This window comes from Podarcis pityusensis, assembly GCF_964106645.2.
Source record: "Podarcis pityusensis genome assembly, chromosome: 9".
Lineage (NCBI taxonomy): Eukaryota > Metazoa > Chordata > Lepidosauria > Squamata > Lacertidae > Podarcis > Podarcis pityusensis.
Window position 1 is genome coordinate 49570904 of NC_138034.1, and position 22958 is coordinate 49593861.

General features: G+C 41.2%; 2 protein-coding genes across 7 annotated transcripts; one reads left to right on the top strand and one right to left on the bottom strand.

Annotated features, from left to right (window-relative positions):
* Nucleotides 1-1113: 1113 nt before the first annotated feature.
* Nucleotides 1114-22754, bottom strand: LOC308485875 (uncharacterized protein). 6 transcript variants are annotated; one of them, XR_013990787.1, is made up of 6 exons: nucleotides 22683-22754; nucleotides 6241-6321; nucleotides 5045-5071; nucleotides 3761-3790; nucleotides 1994-2133; nucleotides 1114-1355 (listed from the first exon to the last, which is right to left on the bottom strand). XR_013990787.1 is itself a non-coding variant. In XM_081022120.1 (6 exons), exons 1-5 carry the CDS (start codon nucleotides 16376-16378, stop codon nucleotides 2002-2004), a joined length of 294 nt encoding a protein of 97 aa, XP_080878246.1. In that variant the 5' UTR covers nucleotides 16379-18082; the 3' UTR covers nucleotides 1114-1355; nucleotides 1994-2001. The 6 variants fall into 6 exon arrangements, 2 of the variants coding, with proteins under 2 accessions (XP_080878246.1, XP_080878245.1); XR_013990788.1 differs by lacking the exon at nucleotides 22683-22754 and adding an exon at nucleotides 22408-22673; XR_013990789.1 differs by lacking the exon at nucleotides 22683-22754 and adding an exon at nucleotides 21269-21978.
* Nucleotides 18216-22282, top strand: FABP2 (fatty acid binding protein 2). The gene is made up of 4 exons (XM_081022117.1): nucleotides 18216-18379; nucleotides 20659-20831; nucleotides 20981-21088; nucleotides 21985-22282. Exons 1-4 carry the CDS (start codon nucleotides 18313-18315, stop codon nucleotides 22033-22035), a joined length of 399 nt encoding a protein of 132 aa, XP_080878243.1. The 5' UTR covers nucleotides 18216-18312; the 3' UTR covers nucleotides 22036-22282.
* Nucleotides 22755-22958: the final 204 nt, after the last annotated feature.

Below are 22958 nucleotides of genomic sequence, written 5' to 3' on the forward strand. Positions count from 1 at the left end.
CGATGGGGAAACTCTCTGTCTGACCCATGAGATTCTTCCTCAGGCCACCCACTTTGCCAGCCCTGCTTTCCACCATCAAATGTGTTTGTCTGACTGGAACTTCCATCAAAACCTTTTTCCTAGGGTTTCAATTTGCTTCCAGTGCCCTTTCTTGTTACCACCTCCCAGTTATGTAACACTTCATTGCAGGTCCCACTTGCAGATGATAAATAAATTCAGATATAATAAAGTACAGAATTCATGAACGTGGCAGTAAAACGAAGATGATATTGGTTAAAGCCAAGATAACCTTCCTATTGCCACACTTACAAAGAGGCACTTCCATGAGCATTCACCTCTGGCAACCCTGAAAATGAATCTAATCTTAACACCACAGAAGAAATGAATAAAACCTGTCTCGACCAATCCCAGGTTTCCCCAATGCACTTCCTTTACTCCCCTTTGTTTTTGTACTCTTTTCCTTTCTTCGCCCCCACTGCAATGAATAGCAGTGCCCAAACAACAGGGGGAGTCACCCCCTGACCTTTTGTGATGCCCCTTTTCCTACTTTCTTAGAAGGCCAGGAGTCTTACCAGAACAGTTAGACCCTGTGACCCCATTTACCACACCCTAACAACCTCCTAGCTGCCCTACCAGGTCTTGTGGGCAGCAGCCACCACTGCCCATGACAGGCTGTGAGTTGGCCTCTCTATGACACACAGTAATGTAGTGGCAAATTCAAAATGGCAGGGTCCCTTCGTGATAGTCACAATACAATTGAATTGTGCATATGTCCCCTGTGTTGCCTTTCAGCCAGATCTATTTTCTGTGTCCACACACACACACACACACACATACACGGGCAAATGATTTGGAGTGCTCCAATATCTTCTTTCAGAGCAACTTAAGTTGTGTTTTCCATGAAGTTCCATGCACATAACCAAACTTGCACATCTTTCTCTTGAAATTGAAGCACCTTGCATTTTCTCTGTTCCTAATTGCCTATACAGTGGCTAAAAAGCTCCCCTTTCATGATAACTGGGCGGCTTTAAGATTTGTTATCCTACATCCTGCAGTAAGATTTGATATCCTACATCCTGCAGTAACAAAAACGTCTTCACTCCCTATGAAAGCTGATGAGAAAAAAGGATTTTATTATAAGGCTTGTTTAGCAAAACGTTCTGATTCAAGTGATAAGGGCATATCCTCCATGAGCTAAATCACATAGCTAAATCACTTCATAGAACAGTCCAAATATGCATTTAATGTCTTGTGCCAAAAGACAGCATCATGCGTTGTTTTCTTTTTAATGATCAAATGTAGACTCCCAAAGATTGATCAGTGGTGATTCTGAAGCTGTCATCTTGCCAATCAATCTAGATAATTATGAAAAAGTATATATTTATGAAGATAACAATGTTCAGTGAGCGGTAAATATCAGGCATGTCTAGACCACAAATTTGTATCAGTTTCATGCCATTTTAAAGGCTTGTATCCAAAGAATCTCAAGAAACATAGTATGGTGGATGTGATTTGCTACTTTAAAAGCAACTACTTATGGAGAGATGCTACCATCATGAGGTGTTATCCTACACACCAACAGAGAACTAAGTTTGCTAAGGCTGTGAACGCACTATAAAGCCTCTCTAAAGCACACAACTTGCACACATTCAGCTTTACGAATGTGGCAAAAAAAATAAACCTAAAATAGAAAGCGATCAGGGTTGTGGGGAAAATGACTTGGTCAATCTCACCTGCCATGGAGTCCAGTGTGTTTTGACTATACATGATTTTGGCTTTAGGTGCAAGGTACGACTGTAGTCAGGTTCTTGGTTCACTCCGCAACGTGTAAACGCTACCTGCACTGGGTCATTAAATCGGCTCCATTCAATTAATTAGTACACCTTGTTTAGGTGTGAAGAACCTTTCTCCAGGCACCAGCCATTTCCAACAATCCATGGGTCCAAAATGCAAATCATCCGACTACAAAGAAATAGATCTCAGTCCAGCTCACCATTTCCTCTATTCTTCATTGTCTGCATTATTCTGCTCCTTCTTCTTCTTCTGACCTTTCTTCTTCTGACCTTTCTTCTTCTTATTCTCGTCTCTCTTCTGCTCTTTGCTCTGCTGACTTTGGTCTTCATTCAATATTTTCTGAAAATGCAGTGTTAATGTGTGTTTATACACACCCACACACCACTTTCAAGATCTTCAGATCATTCTGACGCTGTCCCTCAAGTTCAGCAACATGTTATTCTAGTTTATGTTTATTGCTTTGAGAGGTATATGTCCAAAAGACAGTTTTAGCACAGGGATTCCATGACCTTTTATAAGCTCTGTGCTAAATATCCACATACCATTTTTTAAAGCATTGGAGAGAACTATTTGCGCCGGCAAAGATTGCTTTGAACATGGTGGGTACAGAATTTTCTCAATAGAGAAATAAATATTGCAGGGTCCAACAAGGGGGCTTGCATTTACTTTTTGAGCATGACAAGGTGGTGAAGGGTCTTCCTTAACCCCCAAAACATTGAGGGTAAAGCCTACACTCTCTCACAGATTACCCTTAATGCTTTGGATATTAAGGAAGACTCTATGCCCACTCCACCCAGCCAGCTCATTAAGCTGAAATGATAATGGAAGAGGCTTGTTTTCTCCTGCTCCAGAATAAGACCCGAAACAATGGATTCAAGTTACAAGAAAAGAGATTCCCATGCAACATCAGGAATAACTTTATGATAGTAAGAACTGCAAGATAGTGGAATGGACTCCTTTGGAAGGCGATGGCCTCCCCTTCTTAGAGGTTTTTAAGCAGAGGTTGGGTGGTCATATGTCATGGGTGCTTTAGAGGACATTCCTGCATGGCAGGGGATTAGATGGCTGTCAGGGTCCCTCCCAAATCTATGCTTCTATGATAGGGTTGCCATACGGCTGGAATTTCCTGGACATAGAAGGAAAACGGTAGTTGGAAACAGCATCCAAGTGGAAATCGCTGAAATGTCTGGGAAAATGCAAACATATGGCAAGCCATGTCGGAAGTCTAGATTTTGCCAAATTTCCTTAACAATAGCTCAAAAAGTCAATTTTAAGATTTTGCACAACTACTTTGGGCAAAACTAAAAAAAAAAAAAAAAAAAAAGCTCAAAGCTCAACAACTTTTGTGTCTGACTTTTTACTTTTCAGCAACCCTATATTCTATGATAAATAGAATTGCCCTGTTCTCCCTTCCCTAGGTCCATGAATTAGCTTTCTTTTATATACTGGGAAAGCTCATTTGCTCCTCACGATTGTATGGGAGAATATACAGTGGTACCTCCGGTTAAGTACTTAATTCGTTCCGGAGGTCCGTACTTAACCTGAAACTGTTCTTAAACTGAAGCACTACTTTAGCTAATGGGGCCTCCTGCTGCTGCCGCACCGCCGGAGCACGATTTATGTTCTCAACCTGAAGTAAAGTTCTTAACCCGAAGTACTATTTCTGGGTTAGCGGAGTCTGTAACCTGAAGCGTATGTAACCTGAGGTACCACTGTAAAGGCAAAACGTAGGAAAGTGATGGTCAGACATATAAGAGTATTGTTGCTCCCTGGACAATATGACAAGTGAATAAGGGCAAGGATCAGAATGACTCTTTCCTTAGAGTGCAGAAAGAATGTATTTGCTGTGGCCACCGGAATTCATGACAATCTCTTCCCTTTCGCATGCCCGCTAACATTGAATCTACACTTTGGGCTTCTCATGAGATGCATTTGGGTACCTTAATATCTTTAGACAGATACTCACATTTTTGTCTTTATCATCTTGCCCAGTTTTCTGTAAAGCAAAGCAAAGGGTTACTTCTAAACACCAGCATTTCAAAGAAAAACAGAGAGCACTGCAGCAGAACAGGTCATGGGTGGAATTCAACACCATGCTCTTCCAATCATTCTGTATCTGCAAGCATTTCTTTCAACTTGCCAAGTGGAATATTCCCCCTTTCCTCTGTCTGCACACTGTTCTGGGAGATATCCCAACCCCCCAAAGCCAATTTCAGAGGATGTGTGGGGCACAGGAGAGAAGCCTTGTTGTACAAGTGGGAGTCGTTGTGCAAGGGTGAATCTAACTCAAAGTGCATAGTGTTGTAAACAAAATCTGCCCTTTTTCCCTTATGGGGTATCCAAGAGTCCTTACGTGGGTTCCCTATTGGTAGGAGAAAATAACAGAGGCCAACCAGAGAATATTGAGAAGCAATGCAGCTAGTAAGCCTGATCTTTATTGATCTGTTGCAACAGGGTGCTGCCCTCATACGCAGGAGGACGGAGGAGGACCCAGAACAAAGGTGTGCCTGCCCTTATATAGACATTTTAAATTCCCTGCCCTGGAGTTCAAGACCACCCCTTCATACATCATACATACATCACAGAAGGGGTGTAACCCAAGACCACCCCCCACAAACATCATACCTACATCACAGAAAAGGCGGTCTACAACAGAAATTTGAGTGTTGTTTTTCCTGTCTGCCAGGTTATCTGATAATGCCTTATCTGATTGCCTTTCCTGGTAGCCTGCCCATTCCTTTGAAATGGTGATTACTAAATTCCTGTAACAAGTAAGGTTTTTTTCACCTCCTCCCTCCTTGCAGAGAAACATTTGGTCAGCTTGGGAGTTAAAATGGTTTCAGGACTGTCTTCCTGTGCTGCTTCAGACATGTGGTTTATGTACGTGTTTGCTTGGTACATTTATGAACATTTATTATATATCTAAGACCTTAAAATTCTTATTACAATAGCAGAAGGATACTTTACAGCGCTGAACTCTGAACCATTTTAAGATACCTTGCCCTGTCTAGGTGGAGGCAAAACAACATTCCCACCCACCCAATTTTATGGAATTGGTATAAGGAGAGGAAAATCACATTAAAATGAAATCTAGGAGGATGCCAGAAATCTCAAAGGAGCTGGGTTTGTCATTTAGATCCCTCCAGGGTTCTGCAAAATCCAATATTTTGTTAAGGAAAATCAGTTCTGTAATGAAAGACAATGGCATGGAATAAATAACTGAAAGCAGGGGAGGGCTAATGAGACTTACCACTCCAATATTGAAATTTATACCTGCCTGGAAGAAGAGAGACAAGGGTTAATGTATATATGTTTCTTTGGCTGGCCTACATTTCATGAGACAAAAATGATCTTCCAATCTGGGTTATTAGATGTATGATTCTTTGTATGACAGCAGCTGTTACATTTCTTTCACTCCATTCCACTCTTTCTCTGCATCACCCCCTAGGATGATGTTTACAATCCCTAGGAACTGTTTCTAATAAGTGTATGTTAATGCTGGGTAGCGATACAGTGGTACCTCGCAAGACGAATGCCTCTCAAGACGAAAAACTCGCAAGACGAAAGAGTTTTTGCTTTTTTGAGTTGCTTCGCGAGACGAATTTCCCTATGGGCTTGCTTCGCAAGATGGAAACGTCTTGCAAGTTTGTTTCCTTTTTCTTAAAACCGTTACAGTAATACAGGGTGCACTGCTTGAAGAGGTGCAGTTGCGACTTGACTTCGGGGAACAACTCATAGCACGCGGTGTCGTAGCCTTTTTTGAGGTTTTTGAAGATTTTTTTTGAAAAAACTGAAACCGTGCTTCGCAAGACGAAAAAACTCGCAGAACGAATTAATTTCGTCTTGCGAGGCACCACTGTATTAAGCTGCCTTATTACCATTGCTCTGTAGCTCAGTGTCAGGGCTGCCAACTCCAAATAGTAGCTTCTTTCTAGGATCTTAGGTAGGGATGGCCAAATCTGTCAGTAGGTCTGTTTCTTGTTTTTTCTAATCAAATCAGTTTTTCTAATCTAATCAGTTCACCACATTTCTGTATCAGTATGCGATTATTATTTCTTAAAAAAGAATCCTAATGGAAATCTATCAGCATTTGAGTGCACCTTTTTTCTAATAGACATACTTTAATGCAATATTTTTGCAATAAATTTTTCCTAATATAATGCATTGGGTTTTTGTTTTTTAAAAAAATGAATACTCTTTTTTGATACACTTTCCCTTAAAGTTCACATTTTTTTTTGTTCGGAGAACGTTGTTGCAAAATTTAAAAATGTGTTTTGGTTCTTTTATTACTTTGGAAAATTTCCCCCTCTCTCTATCTTAAGCATTGAACCTTTTACAGGCCTGCTACAAGATTTCCTTTTAACTGGGGCTACCAACGAATGTAATCTTCTTCTTCTTCATCATCATCATCTATACATACATCACATTCCCCAACACATAACTCACCATAAGTAGAAGTCTCAAGCAAATGGACCCTTGGACTGGCTGAAATCCTGGAATTTCACATCCTTTATTCACTTCTACAATCTATAGTTAAAACCGTAATTGAAATGATTCAGAATAATGTAACAAATATTTCAGATTTCCCATTTATCCCCATTTACTAGAAATTTAGCATCATGGCACAACTTGCTACATCTTCCCAGGGAGGGAGGTATTCTTTTATGCCAATCGTTCTTTTATGCCAAAGTATTCTCTTTGCAGTTGTCCAAGCTGACATGGCTTTATTCCAAGTAGAACAGCCACACATTGTTAAAAAGGAGGAAATGCACCAGCCAAAAAAGAAGACAAAGGGGGACACAGATTTTCATAAAATTTGTGCATCCTCATTTATATGTGTAAATCCAAATTTAGTAATACTTGCTGTAATTTAAAGAGAAACGTGAGGTTTCCAGGACCTAGCTGTTGATGGCAACTTAAAGACTTCTGTCCCGTATTAGGGTTCTTTAACTTTAAACCAAGTTTCAGCTGGACAAAGTGACGACTGTCCTCTGGTAGCCCTTCAAACAGGGAATGGTCCTCTGTAAAGTAGGGCACACGGCTGCCCTAATTCCAAGATGGCCTGTGGGTGAGCTGATTACTTTGGTGTCATCTGGCTGAAATAAATTTGAGTCAGGATGAAAATTAACCTGAATGCTTTTGGGGTGGGGTGAGGGGGAGGAGACCGGCCTATTTATATTCCACGACAATTGTGGTCAGCAATGGTGAGTATCACATTGCAGAAATGAATTGACACCCATTTCCTCCCTGGAAACATCAGTTGTCATTTCTTCTAACTTCTAAGGTGGCACTCAGCTAAGTTAAACTCAGAAATGAATGGACCTGAGCCAGCTCAGCCCAGTGGTTCCATCAACCAAAGCATTGCTTAGATCCCCTAATCTCTTCCAGCGGTTTGAGACCCGCGGGTGCTGCCTGGCTTTGAAAAAAGAAAAAAAGAAAAAGAAATTAATGGGCCTAACTTGGTTGTATTCATTAATTCCAATGGGTCTACTCTGAGTAAAAGTTGAATACAATCCCTATGTTCAGAGTTCGTTTTTCCTGGTGCATTGACTGTGATCTAAGATTTCAGAAGCTGATGTTCTCGCCATATTTTAAACTTTATAGTAACAATTTCATGGGGCCAGCCCCCACCTTTTAACTGCTGCTTATTTTTTAAAAGGCTGAAGCAAAAAGAAAACAGGGCCTTCCATATATTACAGCAGAAATAATTACATTTTAAAAATATGTCTTGATGCACTACTATCAAAACTGAAACAAATAATAACTACTATAAATGTAAGTTGTGGATCTTACTGCACTCCAGATTTCTCATTATAATGGCAGGATACAGTTCAGCCTATTCAGCCTTAACTAGATGGACACATCTGTGGCCCTATAATGCATGTAAATGCATACTTTGGTTAACAGGATAGCAAAATTGTATCCAGGTAACTACTTCCACTTTTTGTTCTTTTTTCTTGGTCTTCCTAGATGTTTGTTTTGTTTTTTTAAAAGAAAAAAAAAAAGAAAAAGTGATTATTTTGCTTCCACAGTGGAATTTTAAGTACAAGAAGAACATAAAAAGTTCATGGAAAACCACAGGCCATATTCTTATAACAGAAATCAAGTTCAGGAAAATGTCTCCCATTTGTGGACAAACTATGCCAGAACACACCTAGATCATTCACACACACCTAGAACTGTCCTAGTCAACCCTTTGAAACAGGGTTGGAAGCTCCCATAACAATAATCCTGTAAGTTCCCATCTAAAGTCACCCATCAGCCTAACCTTTTTCGTTACTGGAACTGCCTTGGACATCCCCAGTGCCAGAAAACAGATGAAAAGCACACCAGCCAGGAATGGCAGCCTCATTGTGTCCAGATCTAGCCTCTTCACAGCAGGTTTTGGGTTATCGAGAATGCACTGTTAGGTTACCCAGTTCTGATTTCTATTTGTCTTTATATCCTATACAGAGCCACACAGGCTGGAAAGGCAGCCCAACAGATCCTTCTCTTATGATAGCCCTCCTCTTTCCCTGTCCTATATGACTGTCTTGCCCCCCGCCCACCTCAGTTCCTCGTGGCTTTCAAAGTTCTCCGTCTTTCATTCTTCTCCTTATCTCTCCTGGCATTCACGATGCCTTAAGCAATACCATTTAGGAAAAGGACTCTTGCATACATGGCTGTCTAAAAGTCTGTCAAAGGTCTCTGAACTCAGTTGCGCAAGAGGCAAGAAGTCCTGAGGTGGGCCTCAAGTGTATTAAAATGGCTGATCAAGAGTGGCGGTTGGGGACTTGAATGAAAGATCTTCCATAAGCACCGAAGTTCTTCCATGAGCTTCGACAAGGCCCCTGGCAACTCCTAGGCGCGTCCCATATTACCCATGGCACCATGGATTGTAGATAGATACAAATAAGCACGTGTTGATGACAGGAATGCCATATTGACTTCATGGACCTCGTGCACCCACTGTTCCACATACAACGCATGTCTTCTCCTCAGAAAGAGCCATGGCATATCCCCCATCAGAGCTGCTTCACCGCCTCACATGTGGGTCACAGCCTTCCTACAGGAACCGGGGCATTCTTCTGAAACCAAAGTTTTCACACAGCAAATGCAGAACCCTGCAGCTAATAATACTTCTTTAAAATCTGAATAAGTGTAACGAAAGCATTTCACAAGGGAGGGAAACACGGAGCCACATGGGCAAGGATAGTCACTACAATAGCCAGGTCTCAAGCAGCAACGCTAAGAGTTATCCTCATTGCTCAGATCCGTATGAGCAGCAGCAGATGTGTATTTTATTCCCAATCCTCCGTAATGCAGATTCTACCATCTGCGTTTCCTGATGGCAACAATAATTTTGAAAGTCTTCTAGCGTGCCTGCTTCACCAAGAATGCTAATAAGTTGTTAGAATGAATGAAGTTGTTAGAATGAAACTTCTTTATTTGCTGTTGTTTTTTGAGGAAGCTTTGAAATGTAATCTATTACCCCCATTAAAAAAGGACAGTTTAGATTAGCCTTTGCCAACCTGGTATCCTCCAGATGTTCTGGACTAAAACTCCCATGGCTGATGGGAGTTGTAGTCTGGAGGACACCAGGTTGGCAAAAGCTGGTTTAGATGGCAGGTTGTTTGGAGCAGCAATTTTTAAAACAAACAGATCTTTTAGTCTACTACAGTAAAATATTTTGTTACCCTATCTAGTTAACAGCTGTTGGTGGGATGATTGGTAAGGCCACAACAACTTCTTTTAAACTCTCATTTCTTTTCATTTCATCATTACCAACAGATATAGAGTGGTAGGAAACAAAAAGAGAATGATGATGTTTTAGAAGGACTTGTGTGAATTTACTCGACAGGGCTGATATTAAATTGAATTGTACATACAGTACTAGAATGGGAAATTCTGGACTTATGGCAACACCAGTATTCAGAAGATCTTGGGCAAGTACGCTTGGCAGTTAATAACAGAAGTATTTTGGGTGTCATCCTAGGTACACTCACTTGGGAAAAAGTTCAATTGAAATCAGTGGGGTTTACTTTTGAGTAGATGCACACAGCACCGGGTTGCCGAGTGGATCTTCTGTATGGTCAGAAAGACAAGCAAAGAGTGGAAAAAGAGCTTTGCTAGATTTTATAAGGTAATTTTTTAAGAGCCTCGTGAATAAGACAGGAGTTTATGATATGAGAAAGAATGTTCTGAATGCTGTCATAAATGTGTATTCAAGACCTAAATTTATTACTCAGTTAGACATTGGCTTGGATCCTGAGATAAGTTAACAAGGAAGTTGGTGGAAGGAGAGTTTCCCATCCCTTACTCCCCAAGCAACTACATGAAGGGCCACGGGGCACCTCTTTAATAATTTGGGGTGGCGTGTGAGAGGCTGCTGGGAAGGAAGGAATCATTCCAAAATTGGAGACGCCTCCAATCTCCCCTGCTCCCAGTATGGACTTAAAGATTTCTTCCAGTTTATTTTTCCATGCATTCTTTTAAAAATCTTGACCTTTTTAATGGGTTGTTAGGTCCTGCAATATTTATGCATAAAAATGTCACTTTAGTATTTTTTGGGGTTAATATATAAACATGAAACCATTCTATCCCAAAATTAGCATTTTTAGATCTTGTATCTGTTTCCCATGTATTTTATGCTGTAAGTCACTTGGGCACACCTTTCATATGTGCGAAGAATAAATATAATATATAATAATAAAACCAAAAGAACCATCAGAAAAGAACAAAAGAAGTGAAGATAACAGGAGATATCCTATCTAGAAATAGTACAATTTAATCTGATGGATTTTATACATATATCAAATTCCTCTTCTTGGAAATCTTGTACCCATGTCTTCTTCCTTCAACATACCTGCTTCAACCTCATCAGAATGTCAACAATTCCATACATTTCTTAGATTCAGTAGATCTTTTGGTCGGTGTTTTGCTTTTAAGCTTAATAGTAACTTAAAAGGGAAACAGCATGTATATTCTTTCAGATTCTATATTGCCACCTTTTGAAATTAATCGAATACAGCACTCTTTCAGCCCCTAATATTGAAATTTAGAACATATTAATGAGCTCTCCAACAAAATATGGCAGTCGAGAGTGCTCATAGAATCATAGAATCATAGAGTTGGAAGAGACCACAAGGGCCATCGAGTCCAACCCCCTGCCAAGCAGGAAACACCATCAGAGCGCTCCTGACATATGGTTGTCAAGCCTCTGCTTCAAGACCTCCAAAGAAGGAGACTCCACCACACTCCTTGGCAGCAAATTCCACTGTCGAACAGCTCTTACTGTCAGGAAGTTCTTCCTAATGTTTAGGTGGAATCTTCTTTCTTGTAGTTTGGATCCATTGCTCCGTGTCCGCTTCTCTGGAGCAGCAGAAAACAACCTTTCTCCCTCCTCTATGTGACATCCTTTTATATATTTGAACATGGCTATCATATCACCCCTTAACCTCCTCTTCTCCAGGCTAAACATGCCCAGCTCCCTTAGCCGTTCCTCATAAGGCATCGTTTCCAGGCCTTTGACCATTTTGGTTGCCCTCCTCTGGACACGTTCCAGTTTGTCAGTGTCCTTCTTGAACTGTGGTGCCCAGAACTGGACACAGTACTCCAGGTGAGGTCCAGGTGCTCTTCTTCTTTGTTCCGAGTCCCCTTTTTCAAACATAAATTCTTGCCCTATGCCACCATACTTGTGTTTTTAAACTGCTTACAGTTTTATGTTCAGGCTGCAACTGCTGTTCCAAACCATTTCTCATTTCCACAAAAGCCCCACAGGAAGCTGGGATCCAGCATTGACTGTAAGTATGTGGAAATGGCTACGTCAGAAAGAAGCAGACCTGAACATCTGTGATATAAAAAGTTATGGGGTTTTAGCAGGAAACTATGAGACATGCACTGATTGCAGTCAGAGCAATATTACCGGTCCATAACATTTAAAGGTTTACGTCGGGAGCACAAATGTTCACGAATGCCCAATAAAATGGACATCTGGAAAGTCCCTCAGTCAACATCTCATGGCCATTGAGCATGCTCAGTCCATGTTGAACAAAAAATGACAGATTCATCAATCCTTATCCCAGGATTAACACATTACAGTTGAGTAACCTGAATGCTTATCATAGCATCAGTCACTGAAGCCAGGCTGTCTCTGATTTTGCTTTGCTATTTGCAGGGGAGTAAAGACCTATTTATTTTTGTTCCACCAGTTCTGTTTGTGCTATTCTTTTTCCTCTGATGTATTTATTTATTTACTGTAATTGCTAATTATAGTTTTAAATTGTTAAATTGTTATTGTTTTTAAATCGTGTCTTCATTGTTACTGTGAAACACTTTGAGAATCATCATGACTGAAATGTGGCACACCAGTATTGTAAATAAAAACGTATAGATAAGTAAATGTTCACAGCTTTCTTCATAAGGCTACAGGGTCTAAGTCTCTCAATAATGCTGCCCATATGCAAACTTTGCACTAGATGAAATGAACTGTGTAAACTACTCTCTCTGGAAAAATACATTTTATACTGTGGACCAGAAGAGGGTGTTAGAGTTATAACTACCAGGAAAAGAGAGGCGTTATTATTCACTACAGTGAGGGAGCTGGCAAGTAAGTAGATCTCAAAAAAACCAAGTGATTGTTTTCTTCCACGTATAAAGTGGCATTAAAGAATTGTAACCCAATGATTTTTCATACATGGACGGACAGAACTTCCAATAATAAATGTTCTCCTAATTGTGCAATTCGATGCCTAATTCCTTGTGATTAAGTCCCACTGAACTCAGTAATTTTCTGAGTAAATAATAAATAATAAAAAGTGCTGTAAAACGTGTACAGTAATTTTCATTATCATTGCCTAGGGGCTCCTGTTAAGGTCTCTGTTATTGGTTTTATTGCACCAACTATTTAAAATGTTCTGTTTTAATCTGTGGAGTTTCAAATTTTGGTGATTTTCTTTTTATTTAAAAGGGCATAGGATGTGCCTGGGAAGAGAGGGGAGGGGAGGGGAAGGCAGGGGGCTAATGACAGTGGTTTTTGGTAGGTGGCAGGCAGTATGGGGGGTGCAGAACAGGTAAGGGACACACAGCACAGGCACTTGGTGACTGTGCCGTGCGCCAGCCCCTCCTGCAGCCTGTGGAATTGTGGCTGTCCTATCAGCCAACCCTCAAGTCTGTGGCTACTGTTGCTGAATAACAGGTCGGCTCGGAGTAAGACCTCCCTCATCCATGATCTGAATAGGAATGAGGAGACCTGGTCTGTATCATTATCACTGAGACTTAGGTGGGTGAACAGGGTGGAGTTGGGACTCAGCTATACAGCTGCAAATACAATGTATTAAGTGTGTTTTAAGTGCATTATACAAATGTGGCACTAGATGATGATGGTGAGTGAATTCAATATATTTTTCAAAACGCTTTTTAAAAAAGCATTTTCATAGCGTTTTTTATATGTGTCTAGAGTCCACCTCATTCAGCTGTGCCCACCTGGGTACTTAGTGCAGCATCAGGGCAGGTTTGATGGTCAAAGAGGAGGAGATGCTGTGGTCTCTAGAAATTCTGTCTTTTCTCCAGGCGCGCGCTCTCTCTCTCTCTCTCTCTCTCGTGTGTGTGTGTGTGTGACATTGGGCATTTGGGTTGGATATGGGACCCTGCTGGCTTACTGCTCAGTGGTCTCCATGCCTGAGCTGGTCTCAGAGGCGGTGTTGGGGACTGCTAGACTGCTTGCTGGTTTTGTGGGACTTTCATGCCAGCGAGACTGGCTCTGGGATAGTTCAGGATTTCATGGTTGCCATGACGATGGGGCTGTTCCAACATGTCATTGGCCTAATGCATGTGGAAGGCCACATTCTGGACCTTCTTTCTCTCAACTAGGCAGGAAAAGAAGGATCTGAAAGTGGGGGGGGGGGTATTGATATTAGCCCCTTTTCATGGTCAGATCACTTCCTGTTGAGATTTAGGCCCCAGCACTTTTCCCCCTCTGCAGCAGAGGGGGACCTATTAGGGTGGCCTGGTCTCAGAAGCTAATGGATCTTACTGGTTTCCTGGCGACTCTGTAGGATTTTCCAGCTGAGATGAGTGGTACTCCTGTCAAAGCCCTGGCTGACCTGTGGAACATCTTAAATGACTTGGGCCACATGAGCGCCTCTGAGCTCCCTCTCCCGCTTTGTGGTGTCTAATGGGCTCCCTGGTATTCTCCAGAGCTTAGGGCGAGGAAACTAATGACTTAAAACCAGGTACACATTCAAACTGAGCTTCTTCAGTTGAGGCACAGGTTTAGTCATGCCAGCCCAGGTCTCTTTTTCTGCAGCAACTGATAATGCTGTCAGACCTTGAAAGAGAACCTGACCTCTGATCTTTGTAATTCTGCTCAATTCTTGTGAGGCAACTTTATCCTATATGCTCTTCATTATCAGTGATGGGTTGATTAGATGTTTTTGTTAGTTAATGATTTCTTCCAATGGGCCTAAATTAGCAGGCACCAGCTGGCACTGTAGGAAAACCTTTCACCAGGAAAAGATTCTTGGGCAATTGAGGTCACGCAACAACTTATCCCAACAGACTTGCTCTCAATAGATGCCTTTAGATAGAATTCATTGACCTCAGACAAAAAAATGCCCTGGGAGCTAAAACGTATAGTCAAGAGAACCACATGGAACATCTCCTATGGGGCTGAAACATTTCAGATTGAAGATTGAGAGACATGGGTCTCAGTGGTCCCCTCTGTGCATGGGCACCCCACCCAGAAAAGAAAACATACCAGAGGAAATGGTTGTAGCCTGATTTTCTAAAAGAGGTGCTAGTTTCTTAAGTAAAGCTTGTTTCTATGTGCAGAGCATGCAGACATGTGTTTTCTCACTTCCCCTCTTTGTGGTTGTTGTTGTTTAGTCGTCTTAGTCATGTTTGACTCTCCATGACCCCATGAACCAGAGCATGCCTTGGAAACTCTCACTTTCTTCTCAAAGCTTCTCCTTTTTTATGTCCATGGAGTTTTCCTGGCAAAATACTGGAGTGGTTTGCCAGTTCCTTCTCCAGGTGGATCACATTTAGTCTAAACTCTCAGCTATGACCGGTCCGTCTTGGGTGGCCTTGCGCGGCATAGCTTAGGGCTTCTCTGAGTTATTCAAGCCCCTTTGCCATGACAAGGCAGTGATCCATGAAGGGGCTCTTTGTGGTAGAGTCCAATAAAAGCTTCCCCATATGATTCTCCTGACTGCTTCAGCTCCAAGTGGCAGCATTTACAAGGTCCCCCATGCAGTTGTAAACCACTCACTCCCTATGCACCTTTCCAACCACAATGGTACTTTTCTGGTCCCCTGCTATTGCCAATTCTGCTGTGTGTGCGCTGTATACCCATGTTTAAATGAAGCCATGTTGATCAGAGGGAGGGGATGCAGGAAGGCGAAGGAAAGGCTGACAAACTCAAGGGGCAATGAAGCAGTTGGTCACGCACAGACATCAGCTTACACCTCTCCATTCTGGGCACCTTGGTGTGTATCTAGTTCATCCCTGTCTTTGATCTCCAGCAGCAGAAGCAAGGCATGGGCATTGAGGGTCAACTCCAGTTGGCTGGAGTGTGGTGCTGATAATGCCAAGGTTGCAGGTTCAATCCCTTGTATGGGACAGCTGCATATTCCTGCATTGCAGGGGGTTGGACTAGATGATCACCAAGGTCCCTTCCAACTCTACGATTCTATGATCGCACACTTTGGATTTCTTTTGGGGGGGGCACCCACCTGATACTAAGATCCCCAGGCTGAGTAACTTGCAAACAACAAATCCTCTGTCTCTGCACAATCTCTTCTCCTGGCTTCTCATTTTGCCGCTTACAGAACTGAATGGAGGAGTTCCTATTGGGAGCCATTTGTGAAATTATCGTCTGATATATTGCATGGTTGAAAATCATTGTTGATAACAAGAATGTCACAGTTCAGGTGCCAAGACCTGTTTCTTAACTGCAGCAATGAAATCGATAGGATGTGCCAAGAGTATGACTGATCCTCATTTAGCTAGCTGGCTAAAACATAGGGAAGTGCTTATCTTATCTCTCAGAATATCGTTTGAGAATTGCAGCTGAAATGTACCTGACAAAGTCCAGCCTGGCATCCTGCCTGCTAAATGGTTCCAGTCAACATTCATCCAATCAACTTAATATAGCAACTCCCTCCCCTGACTAGTAGAGTAATTTTGATCTCACAGATGGGATAGAAATATGAATGGGAATAGTGGGGCTCTTGGCTGCAAATATACACTTATAGCTCCAACTTCCCCAGTGGTGCTGTATCCAAAATTTCAGCTGCAAATTATATACACACTATTCTTTTAAAGCACGTTCAAAGCACAGTTTTCTCCTCAAAACATTCTGGACACTGTAGTTTGTCAAGGGTATTGGGAATTTGAACTCTGTGAGGGATAAACTACAGTGCCCAGATTGCTTTGAGGAGGGGAAATATGCTTTGAATGTGGTTTAAGGGCACAGAATAGGCCTTCACCGTGTTGGCGCCCCACTTCTGGAATGCTGTCCCAAGGAAGGCACCATTATTACTTAACTTTTCTACTCTGCTCCTACTTCCCCCACAATCACCTTGCCTCCAAAGTGGATATTCATCACTGGTGATAGTTGTTACACCAACCAAAGCATCACAAAGCAGTGTGCAAGCTCCAGAACTCTTCATCAAGCTGAACAGTAAACAGAGTAATGGGTGGGTGGGGAGAAGAATCTTTTTTGGCTGATGTTGTAGCCAAACAATATTAAGATGAATGGGAAATGAGACAGTAAATATTCAAATAAAGCTCTTTATGTGCTGTGCAGGTATTAGGTTCCACCTGCTGGGAACAAAAAGCAGAACAATGACTAACTCCTCATTTCTGAAAATGTAACAAAATTGTTTAACCATTTAACCACCTGACAAAATGTTATGGAGAACTCAGAAGCTTGCCACACCAATTTTGTATATTTTGGTTGCTTTAATATTTTGGTATTGTCCTAAAACAAACTTTGGAATTCTACTCATATGTGATGCTTCTTCAAAAATTTAATCCAAGGGCTTCTTCAAATATTTAATCCAAGCACCCAGCCTACAGACAAGTGGAGTGGGACTTTTTTTAATTAAAAAAAATATAATCATCAATATTTGTTAAGTGTTTTAAATCAGTGGGCATTTAGAGAGTGCTGGAGAGGAGGAAAGCGTTAAGAAAGTATGTGTGGGACTTCAAACGTAGTCTAGAACTGACTGAAGCCAAAAGTAGGTTGCTGAAGAGCTATTATCATGCATGTTTGAATTGCTGGCAGCACACATTTCAAGTTCCTGATAGGTTCACAGAGATGTAAGAGTTGTTGTTCCTCAGAAAGTCAGTGTTGACTTTTTACTAGGCTTAGAGTGCTATACAGTGGTACCTCGGGTTAAGAACTTAACTCATTCTGGAGGTCCGTTCTTAACCTGAAACTGTTCTTAACCTGAGGTACCACGTTAGCTAATGGGGCCTCCTGCTGCCGCTGCGCTGCCAGAGCATGATTTCTGTTCTCATCCTGAAGCAAAGTTCTTAACCTGGGGTACTATTTCTGGGTTAGTGGAGTCTGTAACCTGAAGCGTCTGTAACCTGAAGCGTCTGTAACCCGAGGTACCACTGTACTTGCTACTCATGTGTAAGCTTCACTGAGTTTAGTGGGGCTGTATATAGAGTTGAGAGTACAGGATTCTCACCCCTGTTTAAAATACTTCGCCACCAATTTAGAAAATGCACATGCTAAGATGTTGTTCTCAAACGAGTCCTGTGTCGAACAGGCATGTCAACGCTCTCTCTTTTTTGCACTATGGAGACACAGACATCCTCAGCAGGAGAGGTAATTTAGTACAGTCTGATCTTGTTTGCCTTGGCTGACCTGCCAAATTCAAACCAATTAGCTGCCCTATACTTAGATTCTCAGAATTTGAATTGGCAAAGCACCTAAGGCAAAATGGACAACAATGGTCAGGGTCCAGATTGAATGCTCTGCACTTGTCTTTCCCGCCCTTATTATACAGAGTGGAACAGCTTCCAAACACCACCTGGGGTTGGTTGCAACAAGGCAGTAGGAAGAAGCTTTGTGCTCTCTTTCCTTGGGTCAATATTTAATTTCTCTCAGCAGTAAGACACCGCAAAGAGGATTGATAAAAGATTGCTAGTTCAAATAAGGACTTTCAATTAAACTAAACCCGCACCCTGATTCCTTTTCTCTCTGTGTTTTCTCTCTCTCTTTAAATCAACAGTCACAGTTTAATATGTTATTCAAAGCTGTACCTCAAAGAACTGTGGACTTGGGAACACTTACTCACTTCAGCTGGGTTTTCACAGGCACCCTTTGCAACAGGGTAAATAATCAGTTTTAGAAGCTAAATCTTATAGGGCCATGTGACTAAATTGCACTTTAGTCAGCCACACCAGTGTGTGAATTGCTTTCAAGATAAGTGAAGGCATAAATCCCCCCCAGGGAACTAAGGAATACCTCAGGTTGAGCAGAAATCACCTCTGTGTTAAGCTCCCCTCTTACAGCAGATAAGCATGGCATTTGATGGCACCTGGAAGGTGGAGAAGAGTGAAAACTATGAGAAGTTCATGGAGGCGATGGGTAAGATCTGGATCCCCTTTGCCTCCTATGACAATGTTTGTTATCACTGCTGTTTGAAAGCTTGGTGGAGATGCTGCCCTTCTTTTCATGGTCTCCTTAGCCAATGATGTTCTGTTGCATTGTCTGCTACCTACTAAATCTCAGCTCTTCTATCCTTTAGAGGGAGCTTCCTGGAAAAAAATATAGCTTGCCAGTAAATGAATCTTGCACAACCATTAGGGTTGCCTCTCCTCTTCCTCCTCCTATTCGTCCAACACGGGAGATGTAGTGATGTTGAAATGTTTTGCTAGGTTTTTTCCCTGCCTGCAGAGGGAAAAAATATATTTAGCACTGCTGGCATGTTGCAATAAAGAATTCACTGGTCTTTATTTTTTCCCCTGCGCTTTTCTTGAAGCAGCTCAGCGTGGTGTGCGTAATTTATGCCCTTGCCACCACTGTTTTATCTTCACAAGCACCCCTGTGAGGTGGGATGGCTGATAAAGCACATTTGAAACACGTTCTTTCCTTCAGAGAGTTCTGGGCAATGTAGTTTATCCCTCAGTCACAATTCCCAGTATCCCTTAACAAACTACAGTGCCTATAAATATGTGTATATATACATTGGTGGGGAAGAATGTGCTTCCTATGTGCTTTAAAGTTATAGTGTGTATGCAGCCAGTCACCCGGTGAGCTTCATGGCTAAGCAGATATTTCAGCTCAGATTTTCAAGCTCTTCGTTTCACACACACACTAGCTCTTATCTTAGAAAGTTTACCTTTCCTCTTAATCGTGCTTGCAAAACTCAAGGCAATGATTTCCTGCTCTCATACTTTTCTAAGACTTAACATTTGGAATATGCCATATGCTCACTATACAGCATTTGCAGCCCTCAAGCTACTGTTGGGAGTCCATTTTTTTTAAAAAAATAAATTTATATACCGCCCCATATCCACAGGTCTCAGGGCAGTTCACAGGATTAAATCTCATCAACCCCAGCCCTCTTCAGCCCACACATTCGCCACATAGGCCAGCCACGTAAATGCAGCTTTCTTCAGTTGACTCTCACCCTCTCCCCAAAAAACTTTCCTGCCCAATATTTGGTGCTTCCAAGTAAGGGCTTAATACTGCAAATGCGTCATTGAGATATTCCAAATGGGTGGTTGATAGGAAAGAAATTCAATTCAGTTCACATTTGGTGGCAAACTTATCTAATCTACACTTTCTGAAACACTGTATTTTACTCTGCAAACCACCTTGAAATCTTGCGATGAAGGGCAGTATATAAATCTAAATCTAAATAATAATAATAATAATAATAATAATAATAATACCCCCATTAAAAAAGAAGTCACGTTTTTCTTAATTTTGCAATGCAATCCTCTAGTCAAGTAATGTGTGTGCAAAAGTGCACACGCTAGGGTAAAGTGTGCATATAAAAATGAATATGTTAGTGAAAATAGCAAAGAAAAATGCTTTATAGTAGGGAAAGTTGCTTTGCAAACATGACCAATAATTGCATACCCAAAACGTTGGTGAATGTTTGTGAAGGTAGCTTTTAATAGTTGCAAACTGATTTAAAAATGCGGAGAACTGAAGACTGGAAAAATGAAAAACAAATTATTTGGGACAGGTTCTCTTAGCGCATTTTCCAGGGAAAGGGAAAATCCAGATTAAATGAGAACAAATGCAGGTTTTGATACTGACTATATCAGGTACACACTGCAAAAAACTTGCATGCATGAGGAATGTATATTCCACAACGAACATCTGGAAGCAGCCCTACATAGCTGTTTCACGTTGAGCAGCATCAACTTATGCCACCCCCAAGGTGTTTTGCAATGATACCTTCCTTCCCCCTGGCTCAGAAGAATATATAGAGCTACATATATCAATTTCTGAATGGATTTACACTAATGAAGGCTCTTTCTTTTCAAAGAGAGCAGAATAGAAGGAGAGAAAATTATCTACGTACTCGGGGTCATTGAGGTAACAAACATTAAAGAGAAATGTCAAGGACCCAGCATTAGTTTGTCCGATGTGCTTTCCAAGCCTTTGTCTATGGCATATTGCAGATCACATATGGTTCACACACTGCCTTAAAAGCCAATAGCATGGGGATATGCAGAAAGGATATCTAGATTGCGTGTGTTAGCACTGAACACCATAGAAAACTATTTCAGAGGTCAAAAAGAAGACTTGCTCAGTGCTAGCCTTCTATTACTGTAGTCAATGTGCTTCCTTTTTTTTTTTTAAGAACATTCCTACTGGGTGTTTAACTTGCTACCCTCTTCGCTTCTCAGGTATTAATTTAGTAAAGAGAAAACTAGGGGCCCACGACAACCTGAAGATCATTATTCAACAAGACGGAAACAAATTCACCATCAAAGAATCCAGCAATTTCCGCACAATAGAGATAGTATTCAACCTGAAAGAGAATTTTGACTACAGCTTGGCTGACGGAACAGAACTCCACGTAAGACACCTGTTCTCCTGTGGTGGTTTTTGTTCCTGTGGGGCGAGTCTGCAGAGAGCAGTACACACCTGATTTGGTTTGGGGTTGTTTCTAGGAACGTTTAAGCTGAACCATATTTTAAAATGTCCATGTCTTTCTTTATGGTGTAGGGCAATTGGGACCTGAAAGGCAGCCAACTTGTAGGCACATTCAACCGGAAAGATAACGGGAAGGAACTTAAGGCACTGAGAGAAATCGAAGGAGATGAAATGATTCAGGTAAGTTCAGCAGGAATAGCTAACAGATCTTCTTAAGTTTTATTTTCCTTTGCTAACAATAACAAAAATCATTTAGGTTCTTGACAAGGAACAAAGGAGATGTTCTTAAATTTTGACCCTAAGCCAATTTACTTGAAAGTACAATTTACTTTCTGTTTAAAGGAAACAGGAAGAAGATACCTGTTTTTCCTCGGTGAATTGAAAAGGTTAGGATTACAACCTTAGGGAGACATTTCTTCTTGGCCGTAAAAGTTCAGAACTTGGGATACCTCAACCTGTTGTTTTTTTTTAAAAAAGTATTATAACAAGTGGGAGCTGCCACAGTGCTCCTGTTCAGCGTGTCAGCCAGCCACTCACTCGATCAGACTTCTGCATATCACCCCCAAATTCTTATTTTTCTGTGTCTTCACAATAAGCTTACTTATTGGGATGATTCTGGTAATTCTGGAAACCTTTGGGTTTCCCCAAACCTACTGATACTGCCCCCTTGTGTTTCCAGTGCCATTTTGGCTAACCAACTTCTACTTTCTAAAATAATGCCTAAATGGAAGCACAACCATCCTTTGAAATTCTCACTTCTCTAAATTTTGTAGGGCCTTTCTCTAGCCAAGTAATGTCTATGAAACAACAGCTACTAGCATAAAAATGCATATATTTCTGAAAATGCCATACAAAAATGCATTACTAGCCAGTTGAGGGAGAGGGGAGTCCACCCATTTGCTGTCTTGCACAGGTTCACTTCCTTTGTTCCCCTTAATGGCCCTCTAAATATGCATTGGGTGTGCTTAAATATAGGGTGTGGATCTGCTCAGTAACTGACAACATTTTTCTCTCCTCTCCTTCCTCTTCACTCCAATAAGTAACATTCTGATTCTCTCTCTTTTGTACTATTTCAGACTTACGTCTATGAAGGAGTTACAGCAAAGAGAATCTTCAAGAGAGGTTGAACAGCCCAGAATTGAAATCTGAAATAAAACTGTACTTTATTTATGGCAACTGTAATTTCCCCACCGAGCACAAGAGTAATGGAGTTCTGATATGCTTGCCAACATACTATAACTGAAATGCAACTAATGTATGTTTATCTATAATACCCATGTCTGTTTAGATAAATCAGTCTTAGCAATACCATTTATCTACCTTTTATAAATAATGATGGTGGTGTTGGTGGAAATAAACATTACTTCTACTCTGCTTTTTGGAAGCCGCATTTGTCTTTCATTATTGCACATGAATGTTGTTTTCTTTTTTTAAAAAAACCAATTAGATCACTCCATTTACATAATGCAAACAATATGAGGGCACAACCCAGCACTTACCTAAGTCCGTTTACTTGATCTGTCCACCCCATTCCCTTGATGAACAGATTTACAAGTGATATTAATATTACCAGTTTAAAAGCAGTTTAAAAGATTTTAAAATAATTAAAAATTATTAGTAAAAGAGGTGAAAACATCAGCACCTATGTGTCTGGATAGGCTTGCCTAAGCAAAAAAATGTTTTAACCAGGCACCGAAAAGAGGACAGCAAAGGCAGCCGCTACACTAAAGTATCAATTTCTTACAACCACAGAGCAAATAATATTGCAGATCACCTATTCAGTACTTGGATTTTCCCTTTGACACTTCTGCCCCTGACGGAAAGAATGAAAAGAAAAGTCTATTGAAACAGGACAAAAACGTTTTCCGACTCTTCTTCTTCCTTTGACTATCTCTATGTCCTCTATGACGCAGTCACGCACGAGGCAATGAGATAGGAAACTTATAGAGTCGCACCTCACAAGCACATCCTGTCTGCAGGTGAGCCCCTACGTCCGCTCGCTCCCGCTTTAACCTTATGGGCGAAAAGTATAGAAAGCTTCCGCGAGGTG